We start from the raw sequence: 25,077 nt of genomic DNA, 5'->3' as shown, positions 1-25,077 counted from the left end.
CTTTTTCTTCTGGTTTGTACTTTTCCATTTGGGTCCACAACCCTTTATCGGTTGTGCTGTCGGCTACTCTTTCGATGTATAAACAGTCTAATATGTCCTTTGACAAGACTCCCAGAGATATAGTCATTCGTGGCCTGTCACTCAGGACCTGACAGATTATATAATCTGGTCTTGGGCAATTTTGAACCTGGAAGCAAAGGACAACCTTACGCACGATGGGGAGGCAGTTCTTGACACCCCTTATCAGAGAACACCTCCTCAAAATAAGAGAGAACAGATGGAATGTTTTTAGTGGAGACACTGGAGATAACATTACCTAGGCAATTATTCTTGCAAAAATCACTCCACTTAATTATCTCTCCGGCCTGCCAGCCTATGGCCGGATTATGCATAGTTAATAGGGGAAGACCCAGCACAATAAGAGTAGGAAGGGCTTCTATGAGGTAACAAGAAAGGAGCTCCCTGTGAGGAGTCCCTACCAGTGGAATGACCCTGTCCTTAGGACTGTCTGAACTGTTAAAAGACACATTGGCACTGTACTAAACTCTAGCGTCGTTGGAGGCCTCCATGGCTCTTGCCATACATATAGACAGATGCCTCAGGGATAGACCAGTAGTGACGCCACCTCCTGTGGTGCTTCCTAGGACTGAAGTTCTTCCCGTTTCTCTGAAGAAGTTATGTAGTTAGGGGGGCATCTCATTGTTATGGGTCTCTTGCTGATCGCCGCAAAAACAGTGATTTTATTGGGGTTTCTCCACCTATATCTAAACACCAGAAACTGTTGGAAAACTTCTGACCCCAGCTTTTGTGAAGGATCACAACCTGGGCGTATATATCTACTCCACAGGTATGACTCCATTTTTTCTACCTGCAGAAGTGGTTATAGGTATGGAGATCAAGACAATATCTGTCCTACTGGATAGAGGAGCCACTATGGCAGATCCATTGGCAGCACGGTGGCTCAGTGGTTAGCACTGCAGCCTTGCAGCGCTGGGGTCCTGGGTTCAATTCCCACCAAGGACAAAATCTGCAAGGAGTTTGTATTTTCTCTCCATGTTTGTGTGGGTTTCCTCCCACATTCCAAAGACATACTGATAGGGAATTTAGATTGTGAGCCCCATTGGGGACAGCGATGATAATGTGTGTAAAGCGCTGCAGAATATGTTAGCGCTATATAAAAATAAAGATTATTTTATCTGGATAAGTTGGAAACTTGGGCTGAAAGGTGGCAGATGAGGTTTAACAATGATAAATGTAAGGTTATACACATGGGAAGAAGGAATCAATATCACCATTACACACTGAACGGGAAACCACTGGGTAAATCTGACAGGGAGAAGGACTTGGGGATCCTAGTTAATGATAAACTTACCTGGAGCAGCCAGTGCCAGGCAGCAGCTGCCAAGGCAAACAGGATGATGGGGTGCATTAAAAGAGGTCTGGAGACACATGATGAGAGCATTATACTGCCTCTGTACAAATCCCTAGTTAGACCGCACATGGAGTACTGTGTCCAGTTTTGGGCACCGGTGCTCAGGAAGGATATAATGGAACTAGAGAGAGTACAAAGGAGGGCAACAAAATTAATAAAGGGGATGGGAGAACTACAATACCCAGATAGATTAGCGAAATTAGGATTATTTAGTCTAGAAAAAAGACGACTGAGGGGCGATCTAATAACCATGTATAAGTATATAAGGGGACAATACAAATATCTCGCTGAGGATCTGTTTATACCAAGGAAGGTGACGGGCACAAGGGGGCATTCTTTGCGTCTGGAGGAGAGAAGGTTTTTCCACCAACATAGAAGAGGATTCTTTACTGTTAGGGCAGTGAGAATCTGGAATTGCTTGCCTGAGGAGGTGGTGATGGCGAACTCAGTCGAGGGGTTCAAGAGAGGCCTGGATGTCTTCCTGGAGCAGAACAATATTGTATCATACAATTAGGTTCTGTAGAAGGACGTAGATCTGGGGATTTATTATGATGGAATATAGGCTGAACTGGATGGACAAATGTCTTTTTTCGGCCTTACTAACTATGTTACTATGTTACTATGTATTATCCATGGTCTCACCTGTAATAAGCTGGCAAAGTTCATCCCCATATTTGCGATAGACTCGGCAACTCTTGGCCAGGGAAGCTTTATGCAAATAGTGCATAAAGTGAACCTTCAGGGTGTCAGTGACCCATCTACTGAATTCTGGACAAAATTCCTCTGCTGGCCTGTCTCCCTGCTGGAACTTATGAAGGTTAGACTCCGTAAGGTAGACTCGGTCTGGGTCATCATAAAAAAGGCCAATAGTCCTGAAAAATTCATTCACCGACTGCAGTGACAATGAGTAGGATTAGAGTGAGAAGGTCCAGGATTGAGGTTCTTGAAGGAGAGAGACAACAATCCCCACCCTCTGTACCTCACTCACAGATGACTGCGGACGAAGCCTGAAATAAAGCTTACAGGTTTGCTGAAACGTGACAAGTTTGTCCCGACCGTCCCAAAAATCTATCCAGGAGAACCACTTTAGATTTCGGTCCAGCTGTCTGGTGTGCAGAAACCTTAGACCGTAGGTCTGATAGCTCACAAGACAAACCCTGCAGCTGTCTCGCAAGGTTACCAACGGAATCATGTCAAGATAAAAATGTGGGGTTTGTGAAAAAGTCACGCTATGATGGTGATTGGTAAAGAAAGGGTGCCCCAAACTGTCCATGGAACTGGGCCCCTAACTATCCCTGTCCCGGAGGTAGTCTTGAAGGTAGAGAGAAGAGAAGAGCGAATATGTTTGGAAAACTATCTCCAAACATAAATTCAACACGAATATATATTCAGATTTGTGATCGGAAACACGAGCAAATTTTAGAAAAATCGGTAACATTCAGTAAAAGTGCGGGAAAATATTTGTGTTGCCACTAAAGTATTTTGAGCACTTTGGCTAGTATAGTGGCTTGGTGTTCAAGGTGTATGTAGGGTAGTTGGTAATGTTTGTGAAAGCACTAGTGAACCAACACCGTCACGTCCTAGACAAAGGCAGATGACAACTTCTGTTATTGGACGGGCTACTACACTACCTTTCTTTGGCAGCCGCACAGCGGTACATCTTGCTGATGAGGGCCAGAAAGATCATGTGCTCGAGTGAATGGCAAGCACAGCTTCAAGTGGCCTCTTGTCCTCTTCCTCCACCTCAACATCACACCCAGTACAGTCCACAGAGGAGGCATCCGAATTCCACTTACTTTCTCTCGCGTCACAATTCTCCTACTGCTCAACTGACTGTATGGAACCACAGATGTGTGAGTCTGCAGAGCTGTTCACACATTCCATGCCATGGTTATCAGAAGTTTACTCAAAAGCTTCACAGATTTAAGAGGAGAAAATCTGCAATGATGCCCAAAATTTTTTTTAGCTTGGATCCGGGGCAGGATGAAGTAGGGTGAGAGCAGCATTCTGACCCTCGTCACTAGACGTTAACCCCCGGGGGTAGGTGATTCTGTTGAGACTCAGATATCTGAGGCTCACGCAGACTTTATTCTGGTGTCAGTGCAGGAAGAGGAGGAGGGTGACTCTCAGGGCAAGGAATGTGATAACACAGAGGATGATGATGAGGTTATAGATCCCACTTGGTGTGAACCCAGAGGCATACAGCTGGGTAGGTCATCTCAGGAGGTGGAGGAGGAGGAAAACAAGGAAATTACATTGCGCCATATGACGCAGACACAGAAGATGCAACCACGATGAGCAATGCATCCTCAGCCAGAACTGTGGCTGTGGCCGTCAGCGTTCATGGATCTGCAACACACAGGGGCAGCAAGGGTTGCCTAGCCGGCGCCCTTTTTGACACTGCAAAGAATGAGCCAACTCACTTTATCTGCCAACTTTGCAAAAAAGAAAACCGAGTAAAGGGAAAAGTGCAATAATTTGACTACTACATGCATGAACATTCACATGCACAATAAACAAGCGTTACTCTGGCAATCTCAGTGCAATAAAATGTGGACCAGCGGACATCAATAACCATCATCCACCCCATCAACCGCATCTGCTGCTTCTTTCTCCTTCTCTGATACCGTGGCAAGTATTGTGACGCAGGTCTGCGACCGCAAAAGCTGCAGTTCTTTACCCGCTCCAGTCAGGCTGAGTGACAGCCTGTCAGCTGTAAAGGAATATCACCAAACTTCCATTTTACACTATATTAATGGAAATATGAAGAGATCCCTAATTGAGATATAAATTAACTTTTATTCAGTAGTACATTTAAACAATTAAAAAGCAAAAATACTGTCAATGGACACCGAACAAATGAACACACAAATAATACACTGACGTTAATATTACTGTATTATTTTCTCCACTATGATTGTTAATGTAGAATATCCCCTGTATTATTAACGTCAGTGTATTATTAGTGTGTTCATTTGTTCGTTGTCCATTGACAGTATTTTTGCTTTTTAATTGTTTTAATGTACTATTGAATAAAAGTTAATTTTACCTCAATTTGGGATCTCTTCATATTTCCATTAATATAGTATAAAATGGAAGTTTGGTGATATTGCATGTAGAAGTGCCCTTTGTATTATTCTGGACATTTTGGTTGATAACAGCTGTAAAGGAAGTAGATATGCCTGCTGTTTTTGAACGATCTCTGAGAACGAGCACACCATAACTTTATCAATCCACTGAAACATCTCCACCTGCACCTCACTCACAGTCCAGCAGTCTGTCTGATTCACCGTACTCCGCCCTCTCTCAGCACTGCAGCCAGCCCTCGGTCCCACAGTTGTGGTCACGTAAAAGATTGTTTCCTCCCACACATGACAAAGCTAAGAGATTGAACTCCACCATCTCCAATCTGATTGCCATGGAAATGATTCCTTTCTGCCTGGTATATACAGGTAGTTTCCAAAAACTGATGACCATCTCAATCCCCCAGTACCAGTTGCTCAGTCACCATTACTTCTGTAAGAAAGCTGTGTCTGCGCTACACCAGACACTTGTACGAGTAAGCATGGCCAAAGGCGTTACATCTCGCTGACTGGGCATTGGGTGACTGGTGGATGTGGAGGCAGGCGGCGAAGGGGCTACTTCACAAGTCTTATAATCCCTGAGGCCTGCAGGATACACTGGGAAATACACTGCTTCTGCCTCCTTCACCTCCTCTAAGGCCTCCACCTGCACACTCAACCTCTGTCTTAATGAGACGTGCATTGCAACAGTGCAGAGCGAATTCCCACCACCTCCGTTCTGCGCAGCCAGGGCTCACTGCAATCAGGCAATGTTAAAATTGATACGTCTTGAAGATCACAGTCATACAGCTGAAGAGTTGTGGACAGCTCTCCAGGCGGCCCTACATATAGGCAAGCTCACACGTGCCTTGTGTGGCTCACGTCATCAACCTGGTGGTACAGCGCTTTCTCTGCCACTATCCTGGCCTGGCTGAGCTGCTGCAGACAGCACGGAAGCTGTGTTCTCACTTCCTCCATTCGCACCCCTCAAGTCATTGATTTGCATTGATGTAGAGGTCTTTGTTCATGCCAGTTAATGGGTTGATATGCGATGTGCCACTCTGCACATGTTGCAGCGATTGTGGCTGCAACAACGAGCCCTGACACAGTATGCCATGTCTTATAGCCTGGGCAAACGCAGTACAGACATGGGACATATCAAGTTTTACGAGTGGGCACAGTTTAAGGACCTCTGCACCCTTCTCCATAGTTTTGAAATGGCTACTAAGATGGCTAGCGCAGACAATGCTTTTATCAGCATTACTGCTTCGGTCATCTACATGCTGGAGAAGACTTTGAATAGCTTGTGGGAGAAGGTGGGGGTCTCGGAGGAAGCAGAGGAGGATGCGCAAGGGATAACATTGTCTCAAAGTTCCAGAGTGTTGTCACCCAGGCGGGTGCCAAAAGAGTGTGGATTACTGCGATCGAGGGGGGCTGGAGATACCAGGCAAACTGTTAGTGAAGTTACAAGAGCCGAGGAACAAATGGAGGAGGAAGAGGTGATGGGCGAGCAACTGTCAGAAGTTGAAGAGGATAATAATTCCCTTTCTGTTGTTCGTGGTTGGCGGGAGGGGACGGAGGAAACAAGCATCAGTGTTACCCAGCCACCAACATGGACCTTATGGAAGAGCCCGACATATGAGTACCTTCTTGCTGCACTATCTGAAACATGATCCTCGTATAGTTATGATTCTAAATAGTGCTGACTACTGGGTTGCCACTCCGTTAGATCCACATTATAAGAATACATTTTGCCAGATGCTTCACACCCTGGAAAGGCACATGCAAATGCTGGGGTATTGAACGACGATAATGTGTGCAACCTGTAAAGCGCTGCGGAATATGTTAGCGCTATATAAAAATAAAGATTATTATTATAAACACTCTTTTACACAACCTTAAGAGAGGTTTCCCCAAGACAGCAGTGAGACACACAGTTCGCATTGCAGCTGTAGACTTTCAACCTTTGGCACATCAATCTATCAATGCCAAAACATTAGCAGCAGCAGTAGTGTAAGTGGTAGAAGCAATTTATGTGAGTCCTGCAGCACATTTTTTAGAGCAGCTCATGTACCAGAACAACAGAGTCCAGGTCTATCACATGGTGAACGACTGAAGAGGATGGTGCAGGAGTATCTAGAACTCAATATCAATACCATCAGAGAGGGTTTGGATGAGTGGCCTGAGTGGTGTGGAGACACGAGGGGTCAGCAGGCGCCCCAGTCCACATGGACCAGGGATCGTCCTGCCGAACTCCCGCTTCCCCTTTAACGTGGGCATAATGCTACTCAAACAACACAGGGTGAGGGTAAAACAGTGTGGCAATGCTTTATTGAACCACAAAACAGGCAGATCTTTGCTTATTTGATAACTCTCTAGTGTTTATCCCTTCTCTGTACCCCAGTGTCTGGCTCTGCCCCGGACCTCCTCCCACTCTGTCACATATTTCAGGTCCTGTTGGTTACCAGGTTAGTAACCCGGGGTTTAACTCAGCTCCTTTGCTGCTATGTGCAGCTCTCCCAGCAGCATTAATACCCAGGAGCCATGACAATCAGCATACAAGTCAACATTACAGGCAAAAGCCTGTTTTCTTGACCAACCAGACATCAACACTTAAATTTAAAAGTCAACATATAGATAATAGTCTATTCTTCCTGGCTTGCTAAAAATAGTCCTTTGATTAATTAAGATACAATGCTGTGTCTCCACAGTTCGCCTGTCACGCCTTGGAGGTTTTATCATGCCCGGCAGCCAGCTTTTTCTCAGAACGTGTTCAGCGCTGCTGGTGATGTCCTGACGGATAGGCACAGCTGGCTGTCTCTGGAAAGTGTAGGACTTTTGCACCCCAATCACAGACTGGACAGATTAGGCGATGTTGTCTTTTTTAGTGTGTTGCATTGATTTTGCGTAATTGCAGTCTGTGATATCTTTAGTGTGGCTTCTGTGCCTGCTGCTGGTGTTAACACAAATTTGTGGAAATGTGAACAGTCATGGTTGGTCTCCATCTGCTGGGTTGGCAGTAGTGGAAGAGGTGTTGCTCCCTATTATGCTATTTCTATTATGGTGAAATTGAAGGCACTTTGGTGTCTGCCACAAATTTTGGGAAATGTGGAGACTCTTGATTGGGACTCTCCATCTGTTGAGTTGGTTCTAGTGCAAGATGTGTCTGTCCCTATACTATCTATACTGAGGTGACATTGATGCCACTTTGGTGGTGTGTGCCACTATTTTTTATAAATGCGTGTTGCCTCTAGGAGTAGTCCTCAGAGACTGTCAGGCCTCCACTTCCTTGGACTCAACTACCCGTGTTACTATACTTAGATTTTTCTGACAATGGTGGTCTATGAAACTGATATTTGTGCCCCTGAGTGTGACTCAGCATGAAAGCAGATAGAGGTGTTACATGTGGTATCAGGGCTCCCAGCACAGGAGGTCTACACTGATCCCTCACCCAGTACAGGAGGTCTACACCGATCCCTCACCCATCACAGGAGGCCTACACCGATCCCTCTCCCAGCACAAGGAGGCCTACACCGATCCCTCACCCAGTACAGGAGGTCTACACCGATCCCTCACCCATCACAGGAGGCCAACACCGATCCCTCTCCCAGCACAGGAGGTCTACACCGATCCCTCACCCAGCACAGGAGGTCTACACCGATCCCTCACCCAGCACAGGAGGCCTACACCGATCCCTCACCCATCACAGGAGGCCTACACCGATCCCTCACCCAGCACAGGAGGCCGACACCGATCCCTCACCCAACTCGGCGTAATTTGAAATCGAAGCTGTAAATGCTGTCCTAGGCCCCGATACCTGATGCCTGGCTGATTGCTGCAGTGCCATGCTACAATTTGTATTGTGGGTGAATTTAGGCCACTTTCCTACTGTCTGACCCTAATTTAATGTGTTTTGGCAGCTTTTGGGCCCATTTGAAGGTGTTCTGTATGCGTATGTTTTTGCCTTCCATTGACTCCAAAGGCATTTGGCTATATTCGATGATTATTCAACAAATATATCGGCAAATATTGCAAAATCGGCGATCGTAAACCGAACATTGAAATATTCACTCATCTCTAGTAGAAAGGCCCTGGTATCGGACATTACTATGCTCCTGTTAATGTACTGAGCTGTACCCTCCCTCTCCCCCAAGAGGCCTGGAACAGATATCGTATGTTAGTGTATAAACACGTAAGGCAAACCGGTATAACAAAAAACAACTTACATACAAAAACTATCACCAAGAGTAGAGATGAATAAAGGGAAGGATGGGAAGGTACAACCAAATGGGAACAGGATAATGGATAAGGCATACACGCAAAACAGCAAACAACAATCTCCAGCAGCAACTACAATCTCCAACTTCAGCACACCAACTCCACCAAGCCAGGAAGAAAACTTTCACAGGCAGAAATGAGAAGGTCTGGCCAGGTTTTATAGAGTGGGAAAATGAGCAGGTCAGGAGCAGCTGTGAGATGAGCTGCATGTCTCTAACCAGCAAACAAAGAGTCAATAACCTCTTCAGCACAAAAGGAAACAAAGTCCACTTAATATGAGGAGCAAAATACACAGGCTAAATAGAAGACCTTTGATTCCTAATACGTAATGAGCACCTAACACATGACAGGGCCCCCATGATGAGACTCGCTCATTAAACCCATGTTTTTGTGTTTTTTATAGATCTCCCATAACGGAGTCCGTCGGGAGTCAGTGTCCTCCTCCAGAGCAGCAATCTCGCCCATGTTATCTGGAGATATGCCCCACACTGTGCCCACACAATGGCTCCGAGTGGAATGTGGGTGACATGTGGCTGGTGGGAGAATGTCGGCAGTGGTCAGTACTTGTGGCAGCGTCTGTATCTGCAGGTCACCCCGTGTTATGTCACTCACAGTCTGTGTCTTATCCCCCAGTATCTGCACCCCAGAGGGCAATTACTGCCAGGACATCGAGTGCAGGGGTAAGGCCTCCGGAGAACATTTCTCTACTTCAGAAGTTTAAGTTCTAAATCTTTTATGAGCTGATTTATCTACACCAGGAAGCTCAGGGGTGGAGCCTGGCTCCTCTTAGCCACGCCCACAATTACATACATTTATATAAGACCAGCGACTCGCACTAATGTACATTTATGCGCTAGACTGGACCCTCAGAAACATCACACCTCCTATGTAAAGCCTCCCATCAGCCAGGACTCCCCAGAACAGCAGTGGGAAGCCATAATACTTTGGTCTTTCTGTGTCCCCCCTAGTTAATGGCTCGTGGACCCCATGGTCTCCGTGGTCAGGATGTCCAGTCACCTGTGGATCCGCCCTTCAGATTCGGAGCCGAGCTTGTATCAACCCTCCCCCCCGGAACAATGGTTCAGACTGTGAGGGTCCAGACACAGAGAGGCGGGAATGTACCAACCAGCCGTGTGAAGGTGAGACCACGCCTGATATCTGCAGTCTCTGGGGGTCCGAGTTGTCTGATTCAGTGGAGCCTGGCTGTCAATCATATCTGCCATGGGTGTGAGCTTCTTCCAGTGCATGAATATGACCAGCAGATTAGAGAGATTGGGCTGAGTGAAGAGATCAGGCAGATTGCTTGGACTGGAGGCATCAAAAGGACTTGCTGGCATTTCGTAATGATCGGGCAGATTAAGGATGGGGCATGTTAGAGAAATGATTATAGCGTGATTAGGAAATGATTGCTCAGGTGATGGGGCAGATCGCAGGAATCAGGAGATCACACAGATAAGTCTCCCGTCTGCAGGCAGCGCTCTCTGTGGCTGGACAGACTGGAGTCTCTGCTCCCGCAGCTGTGGTACCGGCCTCCGCAGCCGGACCTGGAACACAGAGGGACCAAACGGGCAGTGTGAGCGCAGTGAGCGCGTGCAGACCGAGGCGTGTTACCTGCAGCCGTGTGAAGGTAGTCACTGGTCACATATGATGTCACCGGTCATACATGTACCTGTCCTGTAGTGATGTCATCGGTCATACATGTACCTGTCCTGTAGTGATGTCACCGGTCATACATGTACCTGTCCTGTAGTGATGTCATCGGTCATACATGTACCTGTCCTGTAGTGATGTCATCGGTCATACATGTACCTGTCCTGTAGTGATGTCACCGGTCATACATGTACCTGTCCTGTAGTGATGTCACCGGTCATACATGTACCTGTCCTGTAGTGATGTCATCGGTCATACATGTACCTGTCCTGTAGTGATGTCACCGGTCATACATGTACCTGTCCTGTAGTGATGTCATCGGTCATACATGTACCTGTCCTGTAGTGATGTCACCAGTCATACATATACCTGTCCTGTAGTGATGTCATCGGTCATACATATACCTGTCCTGTAGTGATGTCACTGGTCATACATGTACCTGTCCTGTAGTGATGTCATCGGTCATACATATACCTGTCCTGTAGTGATGTCACCGGTCATACATGTACCTGTCCTGTAGTGATGTCACCGGTCATACATATACCTGTCCTGTAGTGATGTCACTGGTCATACATGTACCTGTCCTGTAGTGATGTCATCGGTCATACATATATCTGTCCTGTAGTGATGTCATCGGTCATACATATACCTGTCCTGTAGTGATGTCACTGGTCATACATGTACCTGTCCTGTAGTGATGTCACCGGTCATACATGTGCCTGTCATGTAGTGATGTCACCGGTCATACATGTGCCTGTCCTGTAGTGATGTCATCAGTCATACATGTACCTGTCCTGTAGTGATGTCACCGGTCATACATGTACCTGTCCTGTAGTGATGTCACCGGTCATACATGTACCTGTCCTGTAGTGATGTCACCGGTCATACATGTACCTGTCCTGTAGTGATGTCACTGGTCATACATATATCTGTCCTGTAGTGATGTCACCGGTCATACATGTACCTGTCCTGTAGTGATGTCACCGGTCATACATATACCTGTCCTGTAGTGATGTCATCGGTCATACATATATCTGTCCTGTAGTGATGTCACCGGTCATACATGTACCTGTCCTGTAGTGATGTCATCGGTCATACATATATCTGTCCTGTAGTGATGTCACCGGTCATACATGTACCTGTCCTGTAGTGATGTCACTGGTCATACATATACCTGTCCTGTAGTGATGTCATCGGTCATACATATACCTGTCCTGTAGTGATGTCACTGGTCATACATATACCTGTCCTGTAGTGATGTCACTGGTCATACATATACCTGTCCTGTAGTGATGTCACCGGTCATACATGTACCTGTCCTGTAGTGATGTCATCTGTCATACATATACCTGTCCTGTAGTGATGTCATCGGTCATACATATATCTGTCCTGTAGTGATGTCACCGGTCATACATGTACCTGTCCTGTAGTGATGTCATCGGTCATACATATATCTGTCCTGTAGTGATGTCACCGGTCATACATGTACCTGTCCTGTAGTGATGTCACTGGTCATACATATACCTGTCCTGTAGTGATGTCATCGGTCATACATATACCTGTCCTGTAGTGATGTCACTGGTCATACATATACCTGTCCTGTAGTGATGTCACCGGTCATACATGTACCTGTCCTGTAGTGATGTCATCGGTCATACATGTACCTGTCCTGTAGTGATGTCATCGGTCATACATATACCTGTCCTGTAGTGATGTCATCGGTCATACATGTACCTGTCCTGTAGTGATGTCACCGGTCATACATATATCTGTCCTGTAGTGATGTCACCGGTCATACATATACCTGTCCTGTAGTGATGTCATCGGTCATACATATATCTGTCCTGTAGTGATGTCACCGGTCATACATATACCTGTCCTGTAGTGATGTCACCGGTCATACATGTACCTGTCCTGTAGTGATGTCACCGGTCATACATGTACCTGTCCTGTAGTGATGTCACCGGTCATACATGTACCTGTCCTGTAGTGATGTCACCGGTCATACATGTACCTGTCCTGTAGTGATGTCACCGGTCATACATGTACCTGTCCTGTAGTGATGTCATCGGTCATACATGTACCTGTCCTGTAGTGATGTCACCGGTCATACATATATCTGTCCTGTAGTGATGTCATCGGTCATACATGTACCTGTCCTGTAGTGATGTCATCGGTCATACATATATCTGTCCTGTAGTGATGTCACCGGTCATACATGTACCTGTCCTGTAGTGATGTCATCGGTCATACATGTACCTGTCCTGTAGTGATGTCATCGGTCATACATGTACCTGTCCTGTAGTGATGTCATCGGTCATACATGTACCTGTCCTGTAGTGATGTCACTGGTCATACATATACCTGTCCTGTAGTGATGTCATCGGTCATACATGTACCTGTCCTGTAGTGATGTCATCGGTCATACATGTACCTGTCCTGTAGTGATGTCACTGGTCATACATATACCTGTCCTGTAGTGATGTCACTGGTCATACATATACCTGTCCTGTAGTGATGTCACCGGTCATACATGTACCTGTCCTGTAGTGATGTCACTGGTCATACATGTACCTGTCCTGTAGTGATGTCATCGGTCATACATGTACCTGTCCTGTAGTGATGTCATCGGTCATACATGTACCTGTCCTGTAGTGATGTCACTGGTCATACATATACCTGTCCTGTAGTGATGTCATCGGTCATACATGTACCTGTCCTGTAGTGATGTCATCGGTCATACATGTACCTGTCCTGTAGTGATGTCACTGGTCATACATATACCTGTCCTGTAGTGATGTCATCGGTCATACATATACCTGTCCTGTAGTGATGTCATCGGTCATACATGTACCTGTCCTGTAGTGATGTCACTGGTCATACATGTACCTGTCCTGTAGTGATGTCATCGGTCATACATGTACCTGTCCTGTAGTGATGTCATCGGTCATACATATACCTGTCCTGTAGTGATGTCACTGGTCATACATATACCTGTCCTGTAGTGATGTCACCGGTCATACATGTACCTGTCCTGTAGTGATGTCATCGGTCATACATATACCTGTCCTGTAGTGATGTCACTGGTCATACATATATCTGTCCTGTAGTGATGTCACTGGTCATACATGTACCTGTCCTGTAGTGATGTCATCGGTCATACATATATCTGTCCTGTAGTGATGTCACTGGTCATACATGTACCTGTCCTGTAGTGATGTCATCGGTCATACATATATCTGTCCTGTAGTGATGTCACTGGTCATACATGTACCTGTCCTGTAGTGATGTCATCGGTCATACATATACCTGTCCTGTAGTGATGTCACTGGTCATACATATATCTGTCCTGTAGTGATGTCACTGGTCATACATGTACCTGTCCTGTAGTGATGTCACCGGTCATACATGTACCTGTCCTGTAGTGATGTCATCGGTCATACATATACCTGTCCTGTAGTGATGTCACTGGTCATACATATATCTGTCCTGTAGTGATGTCACTGGTCATACATGTACCTGTCCTGTAGTGATGTCATCGGTCATACATATACCTGTCCTGTAGTGATGTCACTGGTCATACATATACCTGTCCTGTAGTGATGTCATCGGTCATACATGTACCTGTCCTGTAGTGATGTCATCGGTCATACATGTACCTGTCCTGTAGTGATGTCATCGGTCATACATGTACCTGTCCTGTAGTGATGTCACCAGTCATACATATACCTGTCCTGTAGTGATGTCACTGGTCATACATATACCTGTCCTGTAGTGATGTCACTGGTCATACATATATCTGTCCTGTAGTGATGTCACCGGTCATACATGTACCTGTCCTGTAGTGATGTCATCGGTCATACATATACCTGTCCTGTAGTGATGTCACCGGTCATACATATACCTGTCCTGTAGTGATGTCTTCGGTCATACATATACCTGTCCTGTAGTGATGTCACTGGTCATACATATATCTGTCCTGTAGTGATGTCACCGGTCATACATGTACCTGTCCTGTAGTGATGTCACCGGTCATACATATATCTGTCCTGTAGTGATGTCACCGGTCATACATGTACCTGTCCTGTAGTGATGTCATCGGTCATACATGTACCTGTCCTGTAGTGATGTCACCGGTCATACATGTACCTGTCCTGTAGTGATGTCACCGGTCATACATGTACCTGTCCTGTAGTGATGTCATCGGTCATACATGTACCTGTCCTGTAGTGATGTCACCGGTCATACATGTACCTGTCCTGTAGTGATGTCACCGGTCATACATGTACCTGTCCTGTAGTGATGTCACCGGTCATACATGTACCTGTCCTGTAGTGATGTCACTGGTCATACATGTACCTGTCCTGTAGTGATGTCACCGGTCATACATATACCTGTCCTGTAGTGATGTCATCGGTCATACATATACCTGTCCTGTAGTGATGTCACTGGTCATACATATATCTGTCCTGTAGTGATGTCACCGGTCATACATGTACCTGTCCTGTAGTGATGTCATCGGTCATACATATACCTGTCCTGTAGTGATGTCACTGGTCATACATATATCTGTCCTGTAGTGATGTCACCGGTCATACATGTACCTGTCCTGTAGTGATGTCACCGGTCATACATGTACCTGTCCTGTAGTGATGTCATCGGTCATACATATACCTGTCCTGTAGTGATGTCACTGGTCATACATATATCTGTCCTGTAGTGATGTCACCGGTCATACATATACCTGTCCTGTAGTGATGTCACCGGTCATACATATACCTGTCCTGTAGTGATGTCACTGGTCATACATGTACCTGTCCTGTAGTGATGTCACCGGTCATACATATATCTGTCCTGTAGTGATGTCACCGGTCATACATGTACCTGTCCTGTAGTGATGTCATCGGTCATACATGTACCTGTCCTGTAGTGATGTCATCGGTCATACATATACCTGTCCTGTAGTGATGTCACTGGTCATACATATATCTGTCCTGTAGTGATGTCACCGGTCATACATGTACCTGTCCTGTAGTGATGTCATCGGTCATACATATACCTGTCCTGTAGTGATGTCACTGGTCATACATATATCTGTCCTGTAGTGATGTCACCGGTCATACATGTACCTGTCCTGTAGTGATGTCACCGGTCATACATGTACCTGTCCTGTAGTGATGTCATCGGTCATACATGTACCTGTCCTGTAGTGATGTCATCGGTCATACATATACCTGTCCTGTAGTGATGTCACCGGTCATACATATACCTGTCCTGTAGTGATGTCACTGGTCATACATATATCTGTCCTGTAGTGATGTCACCGGTCATACATGTACCTGTCCTGTAGTGATGTCACCGGTCATACATATATCTGTCCTGTAGTGATGTCACCGGTCATACATGTACCTGTCCTGTAGTGATGTCATCGGTCATACATGTACCTGTCCTGTAGTGATGTCACTGGTCATACATATATCTGTCCTGTAGTGATGTCACCGGTCATACATGTACCTGTCCTGTAGTGATGTCATCGGTCATACATATACCTGTCCTGTAGTGATGTCACTGGTCATACATATATCTGTCCTGTAGTGATGTCACCGGTCATACATGTACCTGTCCTGTAGTGATGTCATCGGTCATACATATACCTGTCCTGTAGTGATGTCATCGGTCATACATGTACCTGTCCTGTAGTGATGTCATCGGTCATACATGTACCTGTCCTGTAGTGATGTCACCGGTCATACATGTACCTGTCCTGTAGTGATGTCATCGGTCATACATATATCTGTCCTGTAGTGATGTCACCGGTCATACATGTACCTGTCCTGTAGTGATGTCATCGGTCATACATATACCTGTCCTGTAGTGATGTCATCGGTCATACATATACCTGTCCTGTAGTGATGTCACTGGTCATACATATATCTGTCCTGTAGTGATGTCACCGGTCATACATGTACCTGTCCTGTAGTGATGTCACCGGTCATACATATATCTGTCCTGTAGTGATGTCATCGGTCATACATATACCTGTCCTGTAGTGATGTCACTGGTCATACATATATCTGTCCTGTAGTGATGTCACCGGTCATACATGTACCTGTCCTGTAGTGATGTCACCGGTCATACATATATCTGTCCTGTAGTGATGTCATCGGTCATACATATACCTGTCCTGTAGTGATGTCATCGGTCATACATGTACCTGTCCTGTAGTGATGTCACCGGTCATACATGTACCTGTCCTGTAGTGATGTCACCGGTCATACATGTACCTGTCCTGTAGTGATGTCACTGGTCATACATGTACCTGTCCTGTAGTGATGTCACCGGTCATACATGTACCTGTGCTGTAGTGATGTCACTGGTCATACATGTACCTGTCCTGTAGTGATGTCACCGGTCATAAATGTACCTGTGCTGTAGTGATGTCATCGGTCATACATGTACCTGTCCTGTAGTGATGTCACCGGTCATACATGTGCCTGTCCTGTAGTGATGTCACCGGTCATACATGTACCTGTCCTGTAGTGATGTCACCGGTCATACATATACCTGTCCTGTAGTGATGTCACCGGTCATACATGTATCTGTTCTGTAGTGATGTCACCGGTCATACATATACCTGTCCTGTAGTGATGTCATCGGTCATACATGTACCTGTCCTGTAGTGATGTCATCGGTCATACATGTACCTGTCCTGTAGTGATGTCACCGGTCATACATATACCTGTCCTGTAGTGATGTCATCGGTCATACATGTACCTGTCCTGTAGTGATGTCACCGGTCATACATGTACCTGTCCTGTAGTGATGTCATCGGTCATACATATACCTGTCCTGTAGTGATGTCATCGGTCATACATATACCTGTCCTGTAGTGATGTCACCGGTCATACATGTACCTGTCCTGTAGTGATGTCATCGGTCATACATGTACCTGTCCTGTAGTGATGTCATCGGTCATACATGTACCTGTCCTGTAGTGATGTCATCGGTCATACATGTACCTGTCCTGTAGTGATGTCATCGGTCATACATATACCTGTCCTGTAGTGATGTCATCGGTCATACATATACCTGTCCTGTAGTGATGTCATCGGTCATACATGTACCTGTCCTGTAGTGATGTCATCGGTCATACATGTACCTGTCCTGTAGTGATGTCATCGGTCATACATATACCTGTCCTGTAGTGATGTCATCGGTCATACATATACCTGTCCTGTAGTGATGTCATCGGTCATACATATACCTGTCCTGTAGTGATGTCATCGGTCATACATATACCTGTCCTGTAGTGATGTCACCGGTCATACATGTACCTGTCCTGTAGTGATGTCATCGGTCATACATATACCTGTCCTGTAGTGATGTCACCGGTCATACATGTACCTGTCCTGTAGTGATGTCATCGGTCATACATGTACCTGTCCTGTAGTGATGTCATCGGTCATACATATACCTGTCCTGTAGTGATGTCACCGGTCATACATGTACCTGTCCTGTAGTGATGTCATCGGTCATACATATAGCTGTCCTGTAGTGATGTCATCGGTCATACATGTGCCTGTCCTGTAGTGATGTCACCGGTCATGCATGTACCTGTCCTGTAGTGATGTCATCGGTCATACATGTACCTGTCCTGTAGTGATGTCATCAGTCATACATGTACCTGTCCTGTAGTGATGTCATCGGTCATACATGTACCTGTCCTGTAGTGATGTCATCAGTCATACATATACCTGTCCTGTAGTGATGTCATCGGTCATACATGTACCTGTCCTGTAGTGATGTCATTGGTCATACATGTACCTGTCCTGTAGTGATGTCATCGGTCATACATGTACCTGTCCTGTAGTGATGTCATCGGTCATACATATACCTGTCCTGTAGTGATGTCACTGGTCATACATATACCTGTCCTGTAGTGATGTCACCGGTCATACATGTACCTGTCCTGTAGTGATGTCATCGGTCATACATGTACCTGTCCTGTAGTGATGTCATCGGTCATACATATACCTGTCCTGTAGTGATGTCATCGGTCATACATGTACCTGTCCTGTAGTGATGTCACCGGTCATACATATATCTGTCCTGTAGTGATGTCATCGGTCATACATATACCTGTCCTGTAGTGATGTCATCGGTCATACATATATCTGTCCTGTAGTGATGTCACCGGTCATACATATACCTGTCCTGTAGTGATGTCACCGGTCATACATGTACCTGTCCTGTAGTGATGTCACCGGTCATACATGTACCTGTCCTGTAGTGATGTCACCGGTCATACATGTACCTGTCCTGTAGTGATGTCACCGGTCATACATGTACCTGTCCTGTAGTGATGTCACCGGTCATACATGTACCTGTCCTGTAGTGATGTCATCGGTCATACATGTACCTGTCCTGTAGTGATGTCACCGGTCATACATATATCTGTCCTGTAGTGATGTCATCGGTCATACATGTACCTGTCCTGTAGTGATGTCATCGGTCATACATATATCTGTCCTGTAGTGATGTCACCGGTCATACATGTACCTGTCCTGTAGTGATGTCATCGGTCATACATGTACCTGTCCTGTAGTGATGTCATCGGTCATACATGTACCTGTCCTGTAGTGATGTCATCGGTCATACATGTACCTGTCCTGTAGTGATGTCACTGGTCATACATATACCTGTCCTGTAGTGATGTCATCGGTCATACATGTACCTGTCCTGTAGTGATGTCATCGGTCATACATGTACCTGTCCTGTAGTGATGTCACTGGTCATACATATACCTGTCCTGTAGTGATGTCACTGGTCATACATATACCTGTCCTGTAGTGATGTCACCGGTCATACATGTACCTGTCCTGTAGTGATGTCACTGGTCATACATGTACCTGTCCTGTAGTGATGTCATCGGTCATACATGTACCTGTCCTGTAGTGATGTCATCGGTCATACATGTACCTGTCCTGTAGTGATGTCACTGGTCATACATATACCTGTCCTGTAGTGATGTCATCGGTCATACATGTACCTGTCCTGTAGTGATGTCATCGGTCATACATATACCTGTCCTGTAGTGATGTCATCGGTCATACATGTACCTGTCCTGTAGTGATGTCACTGGTCATACATGTACCTGTCCTGTAGTGATGTCATCGGTCATACATGTACCTGTCCTGTAGTGATGTCATCGGTCATACATATACCTGTCCTGTAGTGATGTCACTGGTCATACATATACCTGTCCTGTAGTGATGTCACCGGTCATACATGTACCTGTCCTGTAGTGATGTCATCGGTCATACATATACCTGTCCTGTAGTGATGTCACTGGTCATACATATATCTGTCCTGTAGTGATGTCACTGGTCATACATGTACCTGTCCTGTAGTGATGTCATCGGTCATACATATATCTGTCCTGTAGTGATGTCACTGGTCATACATGTACCTGTCCTGTAGTGATGTCATCGGTCATACATATATCTGTCCTGTAGTGATGTCACTGGTCATACATGTACCTGTCCTGTAGTGATGTCATCGGTCATACATATACCTGTCCTGTAGTGATGTCACTGGTCATACATATATCTGTCCTGTAGTGATGTCACTGGTCATACATGTACCTGTCCTGTAGTGATGTCACCGGTCATACATGTACCTGTCCTGTAGTGATGTCATCGGTCATACATATACCTGTCCTGTAGTGATGTCACTGGTCATACATATATCTGTCCTGTAGTGATGTCACTGGTCATACATGTACCTGTCCTGTAGTGATGTCATCGGTCATACATATACCTGTCCTGTAGTGATGTCACTGGTCATACATATACCTGTCCTGTAGTGATGTCATCGGTCATACATGTACCTGTCCTGTAGTGATGTCATCGGTCATACATGTACCTGTCCTGTAGTGATGTCATCGGTCATACATGTACCTGTCCTGTAGTGATGTCACCAGTCATACATATACCTGTCCTGTAGTGATGTCACTGGTCATACATATACCTGTCCTGTAGTGATGTCACTGGTCATACATATATCTGTCCTGTAGTGATGTCACCGGTCATACATGTACCTGTCCTGTAGTGATGTCATCGGTCATACATATACCTGTCCTGTAGTGATGTCACCGGTCATACATATACCTGTCCTGTAGTGATGTCTTCGGTCATACATATACCTGTCCTGTAGTGATGTCACTGGTCATACATATATCTGTCCTGTAGTGATGTCACCGGTCATACATGTACCTGTCCTGTAGTGATGTCACCGGTCATACATATATCTGTCCTGTAGTGATGTCACCGGTCATACATGTACCTGTCCTGTAGTGATGTCATCGGTCATACATGTACCTGTCCTGTAGTGATGTCACCGGTCATACATGTACCTGTCCTGTAGTGATGTCACCGGTCATACATGTACCTGTCCTGTAGTGATGTCATCGGTCATACATGTACCTGTCCTGTAGTGATGTCACCGGTCATACATGTACCTGTCCTGTAGTGATGTCACCGGTCATACATGTACCTGTCCTGTAGTGATGTCACCGGTCATACATGTACCTGTCCTGTAGTGATGTCACTGGTCATACATGTACCTGTCCTGTAGTGATGTCACCGGTCATACATATACCTGTCCTGTAGTGATGTCATCGGTCATACATATACCTGTCCTGTAGTGATGTCATCAGTCATACATGTACCTGTCCTGTAGTGATGTCATCGGTCATACATGTACCTGTCCTGTAGTGATGTCATCAGTCATACATATACCTGTCCTGTAGTGATGTCATCGGTCATACATGTACCTGTCCTGTAGTGATGTCATCGGTCATACATGTACCTGTCCTGTAGTGATGTCATCGGTCATACATGTACCTGTCCTGTAGTGATGTCATCAGTCATACATGTACCTGTCCTGTAGTGATGTCATCGGTCATACATGTACCTGTCCTGTAGTGATGTCATCAGTCATACATATACCTGTCCTGTAGTGATGTCATCGGTCATACATGTACCTGTCCTGTAGTGATGTCATCAGTCATACATGTACCTGTCCTGTAGTGATGTCATCGGTCATACATGTACCTGTCCTGTAGTGATGTCATCAGTCATACATATACCTGTCCTGTAGTGATGTCATCGGTCATACATGTACCTGTCCTGTAGTGATGTCATTGGTCATACATATACCTGTCCTGTAGTGATGTCATCGGTCATACATGTACCTGTCCTGTAGTGATGTCATCGGTCATACATGTACCTGTCCTGTAGTGATGTCATCAGTCATACATATACCTGTCCTGTAGTGATGTCATCGGTCATACATGTACCTGTCCTGTAGTGATGTCATCAGTCATACATATACCTGTCCTGTAGTGATGTCATCGGTCATACATGTACCTGTCCTGTAGTGATGTCATTGGTCATACATATACCTGTCCTGTAGTGATGTCACCGGTCATACATGTACCTGTCCTGTAGTGATGTCATCGGTCATACATGTACCTGTCCTGTAGTGATGTCATCAGTCATACATATACCTGTCCTGTAGTGATGTCATCGGTCATACATGTACCTGTCCTGTAGTGATGTCATCAGTCATACATATACCTGTCCTGTAGTGATGTCATCGGTCATACATGTACCTGTCCTGTAGTGATGTCATCAGTCATACATGTACCTGTCCTGTAGTGATGTCATCGGTCATACATGTACCTGTCCTGTAGTGATGTCATCAGTCATACATATACCTGTCCTGTAGTGATGTCATCGGTCATACATGTACCTGTCCTGTAGTGATGTCATTGGTCATACATATACCTGTCCTGTAGTGATGTCATCGGTCATACATGTGCCTGTCCTGTAGTGATGTCACCGGTCATACATATACCTGTCCTGTAGTGATGTCATACATGTACCTGTCCTGTAGTGATGACATCGGTCATACATGTGCCTGTCCTGTAGTGATGTCACCGGTCATACATGTACCTGTCCTGTAGTGATGTCACCGGTCATACATATACCTGTCCTGTAGTGATGTCATACATGTACCTGTCCTGTAGTGATGTCATCGGTCATACATGTACCTGTCCTGTAGTGATGTCATACATGTACCTGTCCTGTAGTGATGTCACTGGTCATACATGTACCTGTCCTGTAGTGATGTCATCGGTCATACATGTACCTGTCCTGTAGTGATGTCACCAGTCATACATGTACCTGTCCTGTAGTGATGTCATCGGTCATACATGTACCTGTCCTGTAGTGATGTCACTGGTCATACATGTACCTGTCCTGTAGTGATGTCACCAGTCATACATGTACCTGTCCTGTAGTGATGTCATCGGTCATACATGTGCCTGTCCTGTAGTGATGTCACCGGTCATACATGTACCTGTCCTGTAGTGATGTCATCGGTCATACATGTACCTGTCCTGTAGTGATGTCATCGGTCATACATGTACCTGTCCTGTAGTGATGTCATCGGTCATACATGTGCCTGTCCTGTAGTGATGTCATCGGTCATACATGTACCTGTCCTGTAGTGATGTCATCGGTCATACATGTACCTGTCCTGTAGTGATGTCACCGGTCATACATGTACCTGTCCTGTAGTGATGTCATACATTGCCTGTGTACCATCTAGTCTGTTTCCATTTCAGGGATCTGCTCGTGGGCACCGTGGAGTCGGTGGTCTAACTGCTCTTGTCACTCGTTGCTCCAGAATCGGTACCGGGAGTCCGTGGGCCCTGTGTTTGGTGGAGACACATGTGTTACAACAGACTCTGAAGTTCTTCCTTGTAACACGTCCCAGTGCACCGGTGATAACCGTCACATCTTATAATATTGAGGGGGGCTGGGGTGTGTGGTGACCTCGAGATGTGAGCCAGTGGTGTGCGGTGACCCCGAGATGTGAGCCAGGGGTGTGTGATGACCTCGAGATGTGAGCCAGGAGTGTGTGGTGACCTCGAGATGTGAGCCAGGAGTGTGCGGTGACCTCGAGATGTGAGCCAGTGGTGTGTGGTGACCTCGAGATGTGAGCCAGGAGTGTGCGGTGACCTCGAGATGTGAGCCAGTGGTGTGTGGTGACCTCGAGATGTGAGCCAGGGGTGTGCGGTGACCTCGAGATGTGAGCCAGGGGTGTGCGGTGACCTCGACATGTGAGCCAGGGGTGTTCGGTGACCTCGAGATGTGAGCCAGGGGTGTGTGGTGACCTCGAGATGTGAGCCAGTGGTGTGTGGTGACCTCGAGATGTGAGCCAGGGGTGTGTGGTGACCTCGAGATGTGAGCCAGGGGTATGTGGTGACCTCGAGATGTGAGCCAGGAGTGTGTGGTGACCTCGAGATGTGAGCCAGGAGTGTGCGGTGACCTCGAGATGTGAGCCAGTGGTGTTTGGTGACCTCGAGATGTGAGCCAGGAGTGTGTGGTGACCTCGAGATGTGAGCCAGGGGTGTGTGGTGACCTCGAGATGTGAGCCAGGGGTGTGTGGTGACCTCGAGATGTGAGCCAGGGGTGTGTGGTGACCTCGAGATGTGAGCCAGGGGTATGTGGTGACCTCGAGATGTGAGCCAGGGGTGTGTGGTGACCTCGAGATGTGAGCCAGGGGTGTGTGGTGACCTCGAGATGTGAGCCAGGGGTGTGCGGTGACCTCGAGATGTGAGTCAGGGGTGTGCGGTGACCTCGAGATGTGAGCCAGGGGTATGTGGTGACCTCGAGATGTGAGCCAGGGGTGTGTGGTGACCTCGAGATGTGAGCCAGGGGTGTGTGGTGACCTCGAGATGTGAGCCAGTGGTGTGTGGTGACCTCGAGATGTGAGCCAGGAGTGTGCGGTGACCTCGAGATGTGAGCCAGGGGTGTGTGGTGACCTCGAGATGTGAGCCAGGGGTGTGTGGTGACCTCGAGATGTGAGCCAGGGGTGTGTGGTGACCTCGAGATGTGAGCCAGGAGTGTGCGGTGACCTCGAGATGTGAGTCAGGAGTGTGCGGTGACCTCGAGATGTGAGCCAGGGGTGTGCGGTGACCTCGAGATGTGAGCCAGGAGTGTGTGGTGACCTCGAGATGTGAGCCAGGAGTGTGTGGTGACCTCGAGATGTGAGCCAGGGTGTGCGGTGACCTCGAGATGTGAGTCAGGGGTGTGCGGTGACCTCGAGATGTGAGCCAGGGGTGTGTGGTGACCTCGAGATGTGAGCCAGGGGTGTGTGGTGACCTCGAGATGTGAGCCAGGGGTGTGTGGTGACCTCGAGATGTGAGCCAGGGTGTCCGGTGACCTCGAGATGTCAGCCAGGGGTGTGTGGTGACCTCGAGATGTGAGCCAGGAGTGTGTGGTGACCTCGAGATGTGAGCCAGGGGTGTGTGGTGACCTCGAGATGTGAGCCAGGAGTGTGCGGTGACCTCGAGATGTGAGACAGGAGTGTGTGGTGACCTCGAGATGTGAGCCAGGGGTGTGTGGTGACCTCGAGATGTGAGCCAGGGGTGTGTGGTGACCTCGAGATGTGAGTCAGGGGTGTGTGGTGACCTCGAGATGTGAGCCAGTGGTGTGCGGTGACCTCGAGATGTGAGCCAGGAGTGTGTGGTGACCTCGAGATGTGAGCCAGGGGTGTGTGGTGACCTCGAGATGTGAGTCAGGG

General features: G+C 46.7%; 1 protein-coding gene across 1 annotated transcript in view; it reads left to right on the top strand.

The window, feature by feature from the left end:
- The window catches only part of LOC138642333 (SCO-spondin-like), a 410,056-nt gene that overhangs the window by 313,584 nt on the left and 71,395 nt on the right, over positions 1 to 25,077 (top strand). The window contains exons 86-89 of the mRNA XM_069730432.1: positions 9,176 to 9,328; positions 9,406 to 9,452; positions 9,741 to 9,911; positions 23,114 to 23,272. Coding sequence (XP_069586533.1) covers positions 9,176 to 9,328; positions 9,406 to 9,452; positions 9,741 to 9,911; positions 23,114 to 23,272 — 530 coding nt within the window. The remainder of the gene's footprint in view (positions 1 to 9,175; positions 9,329 to 9,405; positions 9,453 to 9,740; positions 9,912 to 23,113; positions 23,273 to 25,077) is intronic.

This window comes from Ranitomeya imitator, chromosome 6, assembly GCF_032444005.1.
Source record: "Ranitomeya imitator isolate aRanImi1 chromosome 6, aRanImi1.pri, whole genome shotgun sequence".
NCBI lineage: Eukaryota > Metazoa > Chordata > Amphibia > Anura > Dendrobatidae > Ranitomeya > Ranitomeya imitator.
Note: the sequence above shows the minus strand (reverse complement) of the source record. Positions and strands in the feature narration are given on the sequence as shown.